This window comes from Tamandua tetradactyla, chromosome 2 (genome assembly GCF_023851605.1).
Source record: "Tamandua tetradactyla isolate mTamTet1 chromosome 2, mTamTet1.pri, whole genome shotgun sequence".
Lineage (NCBI taxonomy): Eukaryota > Metazoa > Chordata > Mammalia > Pilosa > Myrmecophagidae > Tamandua > Tamandua tetradactyla.
The window spans coordinates 201,996,403-202,010,541 of NC_135328.1; the positions used below are offsets into that span (position 1 = coordinate 201,996,403).

The following is a 14,139-nucleotide window of genomic DNA, read 5'->3' on the forward strand; positions in this document are numbered from 1 at the left end:
AATAAGATCTTTTCAAGATCTTATTTCAGTTAAGATGTGGCCCAATAAATTGAACCAGGGTGACTTTAATCTGGATTACTAGAGTCCTTTATGAGCAGAGTGTAAACCAGATGGAGGGCCAGCCAGGGAAAGCAGTGAGAAGGGAGAAGTCAGTAAAATCCAGAAAAGAAGGAAGAAGATGCTACATGTGCATTGTCATGTGAAGGAATAGCCAAGGAACCCCAGCCAGAAGATACTGACCTCAGACGAAGCAAGCCTTCTAGCCTGTGAAACTATGAGCCAATAAGTTGCTGTTGCTGAGCCAACCCATTGTATGGTATTTGTTTTAGCGGCCAGGAAACTAAAACTCCTATCCACACAAGGCAGGAAGGACTAAATGAGAAAGCAAGAGAGTCTCTACCCAGGAGCCAGGAGTCCTAGTGATTTGGTCCCCTTTCAGTTTCATGTCACCAATCAACTTCATACTCCAAGACTAAGGATTTGGCCTCTAGAAGATCCTGACTATGGACAAGGTTAGCATTAACTTCTGTGCAAAATCCTGAAATCCAACATTGTTCTCTTGTAGGTTGGAAATAAGTGTTGAGGACCCAGTGGGTGAGAAAGAGAGAAAAGAGTTGTCCCAGGAGGTTATACAGTATGAATGCGAAAAGGGATCCCAAGGAATGAGCCCTATTCATGGGTGACAGAACCAGGATGAAGAGGGGAAGACATGAGAGTGCCATCCTATGGGGTCACATTCCCTGGGACCTCCACAAACTCTCTGTTGTCCCTGTCCAAGACAGAGAGAACTCCTGAGCTGTCAGAAGATAAAGGAGGAATGGTGGAAGAAGGTATAGGAGAGGATTTGGCCTGGGAAACCTTTCTAATGTCAGATCCCCACCGGGGCACAGCAAAGAGGCACCCATAGAAATATAGGTGGAATTAGAGTAACAACCCCTGGGTTTGGAGCCTGACAAATCCAGGTAATTGTGTGCCCTTAGATAACACAGTTAACTCTTTAAAGCCTATTTCCTCATCTCGTAAATGGGTCTATTGAATGCTTTCTAAGTGCTTCAGGTACTCTTCTAGGCCCTGGAGAAGCAGCCAAGAGCAGACAGGCAAGGCTCTGTTCCCATGGAAATTAGTCTAATTGGGGAAGACAGACCATAAACAAGTAGGTAAATAAGTTAATTTTAGTATGTGATAAGATAAGTGCTATGAAGAAAATTAGAGCACAGTAATGTGATGGAGAGTCACAGGGGTGGCTACTTCAGAGTGGGGTTAATAATAAGACCTATCTCATAGGTTGTTAGGAAAATTAAACATATTAACATAGGAAAGGTGCTTAGCCCAGTGCCTGCCAGAATAATCACTCAGTAAATAATAGCCATCATCATCATCATCATTACCATCATCATCCCAGAGCCCACAGATGAGAGTAAAGGGAAGACCTTGCCTGAGGTTCTTAAATTAACATCCTCCCCAAGCTTCCAGTGTGTGAACCAGATTCTGTGTCAAAAATAAGAGATAGCCTAATAACCCCTTGTCTTGACTTTCACATTCATTATCTCATGAAGCCTCCCAACATACATGATGTACCATTATCTCTACTTTACGGACCAGGAAAAGGGCCACAGAGACATTAGGTGACCTATTCCAGGGGATTGGTTAAGTGAGTTACAAAGCTGGTCCTTCTGAGATCCAGCCCGGTGACTCTATGACTAGTCACTTTTCCACCAAACCACTAGTTTCCAAAAAGAAATGTAGGTGAGAGAAAAATATAAAAAATAAACCTAGATGGCATCTATCCAAACATCATTTTAACAAATATTCATCAAGTAACTACTATATATCAGACCCTATCCTTGAAGAACAAGACAACAGCTTATCCCTACCATCATGCATTTTGGTAAGAGCAAGACAGACATGAACACAAAAACAAAACAAATAGCTATTATCAGAGGGGCGAAGAATGTTATAAAGGAAGAGAAGCAGGAGGACTTCTGATCTATCTGAACTCTGGAGAGTAAATGCATATTGGTCGAGAAGCGAGAAGGTGGGGAAGAGTGAGAATGGGGATGGGTGGGGAAGACCTTGGACGTTCCAGGTGAAAGAAACGGTAAGATCAAAGGCATAAGCCTGGGACAGCTGCCAGAGCTTGTTCACCTACTGTGTGTCAAGGGTAAACCAGATGCTTTGCATATGTCACCTTGTTTCAAGGAAGGTCAGCCTACTTAAGAGGAAACTCAAGTCCAAGTTTTGATAATCCCTCACATTTGTAATGTGCATTATATTTTTCAACATGCTTCTCATATATCTGTCATCATCTCTGATCCCATAATGTCCCTATAAAATAGGAAGGGAAGTTATGACTATCCCCATCTGATAGCAGGAAAAACTGAGCCACAGATAGGGCTACTAGCTTGCCCAAGGCTACCCAGTCGGTATTTTGTTGTCTAGAGCCTAGAACCAAGGTCTCTGGCCCCCAGCATTGAGAACCTTTACAAGGCCAGCTCCTCAGAGCCTCCTTGGTCTGCCTTCTCTCCTATTTGGGAGTTGGATACAAAATAAAAGACAGGATCTCAGGGATCTACCTGATTGGCCTCACTTCCTGAGGCCTCCTGTTTCTAGCCTGTGGGGTTTTACAAACTGCTAGGGCAGGGACTATAGGGTGGGTAAGGCTTTTCCCCAGCAGTTCACTCTGGGCTCACAGACAGGAGGGGTATGGCACCAGTTCCTCCATATCCAGTGATTGTCTTAAGCTCATCACCCCCAACATGCATCACTCTGGACACCAGGAGAGAGGAAGCCTAGCATCGTAAAGTGGGATTTCATCCCACTATGTCCCTTTTGAATCAAAACGGCCACTGCTTTCTAGCTGAGCCACATAAAACTCCCAATGAGATTAAGTAAATGCTTTCTCAACCATTAGTTGAGGCCTTTGGCACTATTTCCTTATTCTTGAATCCAAGCAATTTAGGGTGCAAAGCGACCTTAGAAATTTAGTCCCAGAGAGGAAGTAAGACTTGCCTAAGAGCATGTTGCATATAGCAGGATTGGGGCTAAAGTCTCCAGGCTTTCTATCCAGTGCTTACTTCAATCACTGCCCTATCCCATAGGCATCTCAGTAACTCAAAGATGGAAAAGGACTCTCATTCAATTTTACAGAATGTAGGAGAAACCCACCATCAAGGAGGTAGCTTCAAACCTCACCAAAGGAGGAACCTGGCAAAGGGCAGATGCCAGCGAGCTGGTCTCCATTTCACTCCAGCCTGAGGATGAATTCCAGGGGCTGCCTATGCTGGGTATTGACATGCAAGTACACCCAGTCAATGGCTTGCCAAACCCTGCCTTGTGCCACCCAGCATCATCAGTGGTGATCAATCACACTTGTTAATTACCTACAGGGAGGCACTGCCACAACTGCTCATAGAGGAATCATTTTCCAGTCAACCTCATGCAAGGTGTTCCCTGGGCGTGACAGGGGTGTTCCAGGGTTCTAGAGCCTGCCAGCGGCCCATCTGGTTTTCTGGATGCACAGGTTGGGAAATGTGGCCTGTCACATAGATTGGGGGCCTTAAGGGGAAATGGCAGAACATAAGGCATGGTTCTTTGATGGCTCCAGTTTGAATGAAGTAGTATGGACTATGATTACAAGGGTGGGCCCCACAGGTACACAGGCTCAGGTCCTAGTTTCAGCTCTGCTACTCACTAGCTGTGCAATTTTATGCAAGTAACTTGAAATTTCTATGCTTCAGTTTTCTTAACTGTAAAATAGGGGAAGATGAGAGTACTGACTTCACAGAATTACTATAATAGCTACTGATCACTGAGGGTTTACCAAATGCCTTGTGCTGGCTAAACAATTTATAGCTTTTTTTTTTTAATTTTTACAATAACTTTTGAGATATTACTGATGGAAGATGCAATGAGATAATGTAGGTAAAGTGTCAGCAGAGTATGAGCATGTAATTATATGATTATTATAATATTATTATTATTATTCACTTTGTGGGGTAACCGCCAGCAAATTTCATGACAACTACAGCCTCACTTTCTCCTGCCTGTAAAATGGGACATCTCTTCCTAGCAGGCAGAAGCAGAGTGATGCTTGGAGATTCCTAGTTACAAGGGGCAAGCACACTCAGCTACATCCTGGGGTTCTAGGTGGGCAAGGTGAAGTTAGTCAAGCACCAGCTAATACTTCTAATTCATGTACATTAATAATGTGCCATTTTCTAATTACATCAGAAATTCTCTTTCTCCCCTTTGAAAAATTTAATGGGAATTTTTCTTTCATGCTTTTTTCTCCTTCTTTTGTTTTTCTCTCCAATTTTTGGTTTTTGTTCCCCTCGCTCCCTCTGCTATTCTTCAACTGAGTTGTAAAAGATGTTGGAAATCCACCTCCAAACCCAGGGTGCCATATCCCTTCATTCACTCATGGATTCATTCAACAACTATTCGCTGAGAGTTGCTCTGTGACAGGTCTTATACTGGGCTCTGGGGACACAGAGATGAATGCCAAGCAATCTCTGCCCTCCAGAAGTCCCCAGACTTCCTGGGAAGGTCCAATGAAATAACACCAAATACAAGAGACAATTTTTCTCCATGATTTTCACCTTTGCTATGACCTTTTTAGGAAGCAAAAGGAATAAAGAGAAGAAGGCAGTCAGCCAGGATAAGCCAGGATTATGTGCCCTGTTTTACAAATGAGAAAGCTAAGTTCCAGAGATGAGAGGAAAGGCAAGGGAAAGAATGAAACTAATTTATTAATATGGTCAGGTCCTGTGGCTTTTCATCCTCATACATGCCATTTTACACATGCAGAAACTGAGGCTTAGAGAGGTTAAAGAGCTCATCTAAAATCACCCAATCCATATGCAGCAGACCTGAGCTTCAAACACAGCTGTGACCCTGGAGCAAAGTTCTCATTCTGCTGATGCTGAAGGTTCACTGCAGGTAAGTGGTGGACTGGGGCGACTCTGGCCTCCCAATCCCCTGCTCAGACGTCTAAACCAATGGTTCTTAAGGTTCGACATGTATCAGAATCACCTGGAGGGCCTGTTAAAACACATACTGCTGAGCCCCACCCCCAGAATTTCTGATTCAGTAGGTCTGGGGTGGGGCTGAGAATTTGCATTTCTAACAAGTTCCCAGGTGATCATAACGATGCTGGTCCCAGAGACCACAACTTTGAGAGCACTGTTCTAGGAGAATCAATAAGACTCTCTTAAAAATATTGCCTTCCACTCCTCCCTCCCATTTCAAAAGTAACGTAGGTTTAGAAAATACAACAAATATTTAAAATGTGGGACATACAGAAAAATAGGAAGCGGAGAAGAGAAATCACCTAGCAAACTCAGAGACAACTGCTGCTAAGAGTCTGGCATCTCTTTCCGGTTCTTTTCAATGCTCACGCTGACTGGAAGTAGGATGGCCGATTGGTGCAGCACATCTGTTCTGACCTATCAGAGCAGAGTTAAAGTCAAACAGTTCTACTGTGAGATTTTAGGCAAGCCTGAGGCAAGTCTTAATATTTTCTGCAAAATGGCCACTACCCTTCCAACAATCATGGGGTTGTGGGAAGGCTAAAAGGAGATTGTGTATTTATCAAGCACTTGACACAGTGTCTAGTGTGGAGTCTGCACTCAATAAATGTTTGGCTGTTGCTTTTCTTTTAATCAAACAGAAAGAGAGCTTCGAGGATCCCGTTTGTGGTTAGACCCTGCTGCCTGCCCCACCCCACACCCCACCTCCTCCTCTTCCTCAGTTTGGGACCCCCGGAGACGGGCTTGGCTCCAAACATACACCGTCAAGACTGAGCGCCCAGTCCCTGGCGTAGGCCCAGGATCCCTCACCATCCCGGACGAGGACAGGAGCCCGCCGAGCTGCCAGATCCTCGCGCATCCGGGCCGCGAACGCCGTTAGGGTCGTCTCTCGGCCACTGCCCAGTCCGCCTGTTTTACGGCCGGAGCTTAATGAGGGCTTTTAACTTTTCATTCACCAGCAGTGTAACTCAACTTTTAATAACACACCTTGTGCACGACAAAAATTTGCTCCTGGCAATCATGGTTTCGACCACAAAACCACAGCGGGGAGGCGTTCCTGGTTAACTCTTTCAGTGCTCCAGGCAGTCTGGAGCCGGCCGGAGATCAGATACACCTTCTGTGGAGACCCGTGGTCGCTGACTGGGATAGTTTCTCCCTCCCTCCTTCCCACCCCCACCCCCACCCCCACCCCCAAGTTGCTTCTCTCCAAGGCTTTGGGCAAGGAGATTCCAGACAGCGGGTCGGGGCCCAGGTTGCAGGTGTAACGAGGTCGTAAAGGTGAATCCTGATGCACCTCCCTGACTTCCCTCTCTCATGCCTTCATCCAGTAGACCTACTATGTGCCAAGTCACAATCTCACTGAACCCTTATTTCCTGGGCTGCAAAGGATGCCTAACTCGCAGGGTGGCTTGTGGGGTGGGGTGAGCTAGTGCTGGTGCGCCTGGTATACAGAAGACATTCCGGGCACCATTACAGCTAGAACTCCAGGGGGCCAGGGAAGTAACTCCTTCTCTCTTGAGGGGCCTCACAGCACGCAGGGTACGACAGCAGCGTCTGGGGACCCTTTGGCTGCCCTCAGAGGAAGCCCTGTCGGCCGGATGTGCGCAAGCGCCGCAGGCAGCATGCGGGTGCCTCTTGTTTTCCCACGATAGACAGCGACTTCCGGTGGCCGCTGGCCCAGGATTCCTTGCTCCGGCCTTAGCCCGGGGGCTTCAGAGGGCTGCGGGCTGGAAGCTCCCGAGAGTGGCTGGGGAGGCCTTGGGGCTGGCTGACACTCCCAACCACATGAAAGGCCCGTGTGAGCTTGCCACCCGCCAGCTGCCTGGAGCTGATTTTTGACTACAATGCCTTGGCCTCCATGCTACTTAAGAGCAAATGCCACCTTCTACTGGAGGCCTAGTAAAAATTCGTGTATATGGAGTTTCTGCTTGGGGCCGGTGGCTCACAGACAGGAGCTCACCGGTTCCCCTGCCTGGTAGGTGTTTATTGCCCTCATTCGACAGTTGAGGAAACTGAGGGTCAGGGAGGAGAAACAAATTCACCATGACCCTGCCGCTGTTAAGCGGCAGAAGCTAGAGTCAGATGCAAGTTCGTCTTTCCCCACTACATTGAGGATTAGCCAGGATTGGTCATACTCTCGGGGTTTAAGATTTGCCCCAGGACTATCAGTTTTCTTAACCTGGATACTTTGGGGCAAATGCGGGTAGCTAGGACTTGACCACAGCAGCAGCACCAGCTCAGAAAGTTGCTGGCCAAGCAGTTGGTGTCCCCCTTAACAGCAGGGGTAGCTGAGCCCCCAGGCACGAAGGCTCTGTCATTGCAATCTCTTATGGTAGCCTCAGAGGCTGCCTGCAATTACTCAGCAGGGGAAGGTGCCCCTCACTTCCAAACTTAGATCTCCCCTGAAATTGCCCCGCCTTAAAAATAAACAAACAAACAAACAAAAAACAACATCCACAGGGAAGCCTCAGCTGTCAGAGGATATAACTTCAAACCAAAGTCATTAAAGAGAAGATAAGTAAGGAACCTTTTTATTTAAGTAACCCAGCTTCTGGACATTTTTGCCTCCTAAGAGGCAGCAATGAACAGCTTTTGTCTGAGACCTCTGAAGATTTAACTAATAGATCTAAGTGGAATGGTGACTCCTCGTAAGCATTTTTTGTGTGCTCAAAGTATGGGAAAATGGAAAGCAAAAAGTTTGGAAATGTGCATTGATTGGTTATTTTTATATGAAATGACAATGGTATTACCAGCTTCCTCCTTACCAGGTTTTAGACCACACATTTTTTTAAAGCTGTATTTCATTGAATCCCCCTTCAATTCCATGAGGTAGGTACTGTTATTGGTCACAATTTACAGGTAAGAAAACTGAGGCTCAGGTAGGTAAAGTGACTTGCCCAAGGCCACGTAGCTAATAAGTGGGAGAGCTGATACTGAAACCCAAGTGTTGGCTTCAATGCCCCTGTTCTTATTTTAATTTTATGTGTCAACCCTGGAATTCTGATGCCTGTTACCCCCAGTGGTTGTCGTATGAATATAGTTCAGGAGGAGGAGTCAGAAGCCAGCTAGCATCACTGAATCCTGTCTGAAATCAAGATCAACCAACTGCCTTGCCCTACAGGTCTTCAAATTCGTAAAACAATCTGAGAGCTTGGAAAAAAGATTGTTCAACCCTTATCTCTGCCCACTCACCTCTAAGGGTGTTAGGAAGAAAAGAGTGTGTTTTAGATGCCTGGCTTCTGCCAGCTTCCTGAACCCAGGCCAAAGCAGCTCAGAGTCTCAGCCTCATCACCTTGTCTGAGGTCTGGATCCCAAGCAAGGGGTCCATGGTAAAGGTCACCTTCAGCCAATCAGGATTCTAAATCCCATCTGTGGGCAAGAAAACACCTGCATCCTGCCAAGCAACAGAGGTGACCTCACCAAAAACCACCTCTAGGCTTCCTCAGCCTTACAATTGCTTCTGAATAAAATCAACTACATTTTATTGAACGTACCTTCAGTCAGACTCTGTGCTAAGCATTTTACAGCCTTTTTAGATGTAAGTTTCTCAAGACTCCTACAAAGCCCTCTTGTACCCATTTTCCAGATGAGGAAAATGAAGCTCTGAAAAGTTGAATGCCTTGCCCAAGATCACACAGCTTGCAAGGGGCAGAAGCAGAATTTGAACCTAGGTCAAGCTGATTCCTTAGTGCACGTGTTTAACACCACACTGTTGCCTTCCCATCCAGGACTGTTGTTCCAACCCAGCAAACAAGTCCCTTTTAGAGAAACCCAACTCTCTGCCTAAGACAGCTCTTAGAACAAAGAGATTCCTCTTGGCAAGAAAATAAAAAGCCTCAATCAGATTGGGGGTGCCTCTGATTTTCAAGGCCCCTTCATAGTATAAAAAAGTGATGCCAAAAACCGTCACAGTTTCAGTCCCGTGCTTCCCTCCCTGGCTCGAAACTTCTCAGCAGAAAGAGAGAGGGAGGAAAAAAAACTATTTTCCCAGGGAAACACTCAGCTCTAGCTTGAGACAGGGGCCTGCCTCGACAAGCCAAGGAGAGATCGTCAGCCCATTCATTTACCCTTACAAATTGCCCTGTGAATTCTGGCTCTGTTCTCCCTGCTCTTCCCCCTCCTGGAAACCCCATATAGCCTCCGTGCTCAGAGAGCGCCAGGCATCCACCGATGTTTACTCACTCAAGTTCATTCGACATCTTCCTGCTCCCAGGCTCCCAGGCTCCCAGGACCGGTGCTGAGGCTCTGCTGACCGCTCGATTCTAATTCTTGCCTGACACAGACATTCCCTGCCTAAGGAAGTGTTTGATTTATGTTGAGGTTTGGGTGTCGGGATTTTGCTGACAGGTAGGTTCCCAGCAGCACCGGTGCTGATTGGCTGTAGAGACAGGTGCCCGCGACAGCAGGTATACCTCAACAGGTGCAGCTGTTAACTCTTGGCCTGCCGAGGAGGGGCGGGGCCATGGGGGCAGGCTCAGTGGAGCTGGCCAATTCCTTCCTTGGTGAGGGGGTGGGGGGTGGAGATGAGGGAGGAGGGAAGGAGAAAAAAATATTGGAAAGAAGCAAGGTAGCTAGAGGAAAAGTACAGGGACAAACAGATACTCGGCTGAAAGAAAATCTCAATTCCTGTTTCTGATCAGTATCCTGGATACTGAGGACTAACCCCCCAAATTATTTTTTTTTTTTTTTTTTTTTTCCCCCAAATTATTTTGAATCCATCTTTACCCAATGTCAAACACTTCACAGACACTGAGGAATTCTCAAAGGAGGAAGCAGATCTTCCCCAGATGGGTGGGTCTCTATTTAAGTTGCCTTTCTTTATTTCAGAGTTTTCGCCTTTAAGATAATAGCTTATTTCTGAATAATCTTTTATGGTTATCCAAGCGATTTCTTTTGATTTTCACCTTAACCTACTATGGTAGATATTATTTTTCCACTCCCATGTCTCTCCTTCAGAACATACACAGGTAAGGAAATAGAAGCCCCAGAGGTAAAGTGATTTGCCCAAGGAAGTGAGTGTCAGAGCCGGGGTCTGAATCTCTGTCATCTCCAACTGTGGCTGTCCCTTGAGCTGAAGTCAGTGGCCTCAATTCAACAAATATTCATTGAACATCTACTTTGTGCCAGGCCCTGCTCTTGTTCTGAGCAGACAGAGGCCAAAAAGGCTGTGCTGGAGTTTACAGTCTGGAGTGTGTGAGTGTGTGCGTGTGTGTGTGTGTGTCTGCGTGTCTGCGTCTTGGTGGCAGTGGGGTAGAGGGGAGGTAACCTCTTATGTGGTATGATAGAGATCTGAATGGGAAGCGGGCAAACCACATACCTCTCCTGCTAGTACAGGAGGGATGGAAAAGTTGAAGTCCTCCACCTCTGAAACTGTAGTTGGCTGGTCATTTCACAAACTCTAAGGGCCTGTTCTGCATTGGGATGCAGGAGAAATCAGATGCCTGTTAGACTAAGTAATTGTGGAATAATTGCCTTGAGCTGTCTTCTATAAAGAACAAGATTGGTAAACCCAGAAGATCCACAAACACTGACAGGCAAATGCTAGAGCTTTTTTCAGAGTTTCTGCCAGGATTAATTAGAAATTAAATCTAAGCCAAGCCAAAGACCTTTGTATCTTTCCTTCCTTGCTTTCACTCTCCTCTCACTCTCCTACTCCCTCACTCTTTCCCTTCCCTCTTCCCACCCCCACCTCCCATCTTCCCTTTTTGGCAAATTATCTCTTTTCTCTATCTTCCCAGGAGCCTCACCTTGGCTCACTCCTTTCTCTCTCTGGGGAAGGCATGGTTTCAGCCATTCCTGCCAATTTGATGGAGGTTTTCAGGGTTAAGTCAGAATCCAAAGGAGCCCTCTTGGGGTGAGCTCAGGCCTATCGGTAGGTACTACTGAGTATGAGAATTGTCAGAGGTTGATTTCTCACTAGAGGCTGTATTGGAGGCAGCCCAGGGGGTACCTGGCAAATAATAGTAAGCGATAATATAATTCTAATAAAGCCACTTATTCAGAGTAGCCCTCTTTAGTACACCTTGTTAAAGTAACATTCAGTTGCTCTGTGTCATACTGCTTTATTTTTGTCCTCTGCAAAGCCCTCATGACTTTGATATTTTCTAATTAATTGTTTATTGTCTATTGCCCCTTCCTCTGGAATGTGAACTCCATAAAAGAAGAGACTGCTGAATCTCCAGTTCCTACTACAGTGTGGTACATAGTAGGTGCTCAGTATGCTGCATGCAGCAGGGATTGTGCTAATGCTTTAGCTGCATTATCTCATTTAATCCTTACAACAACCCTGTGAGATAGGCACTTTGATTATCCCATTTTATAATGAGAAAACTGAGGTACAAAGAGAATAAGTAAGCTTCTCAAATTGCTCATCTAGGAAGAGGTAAAACTAGAGCGGGGATTTGATTCAAGAGCAGAGCCTGGAGGCCCACCTACTTCCCAGAGGTTGTTGGTGGCAGGAAAGCCACTTGGTGCCAATTGTAACTGCAAAGCTTACTGCAGGCCAAAGGATGGCACGCTTCTCTGTGTGCACATGCCTCCTTGAAGGCTGTGGAGTTTCTGTCAGCCGTGTTGCACATCACAGGTGAAGGGCTGTGGGGGTGACTCATGCTGACTGGGCTTGGGGAGGCTGGGATTCCAGGTAGCATGTCTGTGCTCGCTGGGCCTTTTTTAATAGGTCCTCTCCCTTTACCTCTGGGTCCTGCCTCTGTAATCACCTGTACCCATCTGCAAAGATCAGCAGAGGCCCCAGTCAAGGTGGAGAGTTTCTATGTCTCCATATACGTATAGGCAGGACGGACTGGTGGTCTAGGATTGGTGAGTAGGAACTCCGTGAGCCAGTTTGCAAGGTCCTCAAGATCCCCAGGCCTCTCCAACAAGAGTTATACCTCCCAGTCAGGAGGTACAGGCTGTTCCAGGCCTTCATCCAGTGACCCAGCAATGCCAAGGTTTTAGAGAAGCACTACCCAAGCTTTGCTCCCACCCCCCTTCCTGCTCCTCCATAGCACAGGCAATGCTCAGAGTTAAGGCTGGCTTGGCACCTCTTCCCTTTCTTGAATCAGCTCGGTTTTTGGTTTCTCAGTTGAGATTAAAAACAGAGACCAGGCAGAACTTTTAGGTCAAGCAGTCACATATAATACAATTATATTCTCAACAATAACAGTATATAACAATGCCTGCTATTTATTTAGTGCTTGTAAACTATAGGCACTGTGCTAGGAGTTTTACCTATGTTATTTGGTATTGTTATTCTTAGACTGAAAGATCTGGCTTCACATCCCAACCCAACCGCTTACCAACTGTGTGATGTTAAGCAAGTGGTTTAACCTTTGTGAGCCCCAATTTTTCATCTATAAAAGAAAAAAACAGTATCCCTCTTCGGAGGATATATTGTAAGGATTAAATGCGATAACGCAAGTGCAGTGCCTGGCACATAGCACTGAATAATTGTTAGGAATCTTTTTTCTCATTTAATCCTAATGAGGAAGGACTAACTTCATTAAAAAAAAAAAACAGACTCAAAGAAGTTAGATGGCTTGTTGAAAGTCAAAAGGTAATATGAAAAGAATTGAAAGCAGGGATATGAACAGATGTTTGCACACTGATGTTCATAGTGGCATAGTTCACAACTGCCAAACAAATGGAAGCAACCCAAGTGCCCATAAACTGATGACTGGATAAAAATGTGGTATATGCACACGATGGAATATTATTTGGTCATAAAAAGAAATGAAGTCCTGATACATGCGACAACATGGATGAACCTTGAAGACATCATATTAAGTGAAATAAGCCAGACCTAAAAGGACAAAAATTGTATTATCTCACTGATAACAAGATAATTAGAATAAACAAACTCATGGAGTTGGAATCTAGAATATAGGTTACCAGGGAACATTGGGGATAGGTAATAGGGAGTTAAGGCTTAATATGTACAGAGTTCCTGTTTGAAAGAGTGGAAATGTTTTGGTAATGGAAGCACAACATTGTAGGTGCAATTAACAGCTTGAAATATGTATCTTAATGTGGTTAAAAATGAAATGTTGGGCTGTATATATGATAATAGAATATACTTTTTTTTTAAATCCATGGAATTGCACAACACAAACAGTGAACCCTAAATTAAACAGTGGACTATAGTTACTAGTACAATTATAAAAATGTGCTTCTATCCATTGTAACAAAGTATCATACCAATGCACTATGTTAATAATAGGGTGGTATATGGGAATCCTGTAATTTATGCATGCTTTTTCTGTAAATCCACATCATCTCTAATAAAAAATTAAAAAAAAAAACTAATACATGAAAGAGCCAAGATTTAAACTCTGATCTTTCTGACTCCATTCTTACAGAACTGGACTAAGTTAGGGATTGTCCTGTATTCGAGTGCTGCCTGACCCTTGCTCAGTTACTAACTGTAGGACTGAGTATCTTCTCTACTCAGGAACTCAGTTTCCTTCTCTTATCATACAAAACCAGATTAGTGAATTACTATTAGGGTGAAGTTGCATATTAAATTTCACCTGTGTTTTCTTTACCAAATTATTTATGTCCTTCCTCCACACGTTGTGTTTCCCCACCTCTGGAGGCTCTCACAATCCTCCATATTTCCCTCTCCTTTCCAGAACTATGGCTGCCCCTGAGTCACTGTTCCAGAAGAGAGTGTAACACTTCCCCTTGGCAAAATGGGGAAGAGTAGAGGTTAGGGCCTCTTAACTATGTAAGCTGTAAGAGTCAGGCTGCTTTGCATGTCTGTGAATGTTTTATGTTATACAACTACAGTACCATTGATAGCGCAGACCTGCACAGACGGACATGGTGACCCTGCTAACAGCCCTTCCTTTTCTAACATGTTAAGACTTGTGAAAATCAAAAACTCTTAATGAAAGTGCAATGGCCTATATAAAAATACTGAAATGTTAACAGTGGTTCTCTGAGGGTACTGGAACGATGGGATTTTAATTTTTTCCTGTGACCCCAAGTTTTCTATGTTGAACTTGCACTGCTTTTGTAATTAGAAATCCTATGCAGAACCTCAGCGTAAGTATCATTAAACCAAAATGAATGCCCATTGACCAAACACACATCATGTCTTTGACCTTTCTCGGGC

General features: G+C 45.0%; 1 protein-coding gene across 5 annotated transcripts in view; it reads right to left on the minus strand.

Moving 5' to 3' along the window:
* GRHL3 (grainyhead like transcription factor 3) overlaps positions 1-9,445 on the minus strand; it is a 35,020-nt gene extending 25,575 nt beyond the window's left edge. For all 5 annotated transcript variants that reach the window (XM_077150831.1, XM_077150829.1, XM_077150828.1 and 2 more), the window contains exon 1: positions 9,210-9,445. Coding sequence is in view for 4 of the 5 variants with exons in the window: in XM_077150829.1 (XP_077006944.1) it covers positions 9,210-9,226 (17 nt within the window). In the remaining variant the exon portion in view is untranslated. The remainder of the gene's footprint in view (positions 1-9,209) is intronic.
* Positions 9,446-14,139: the final 4,694 nt, after the last annotated feature.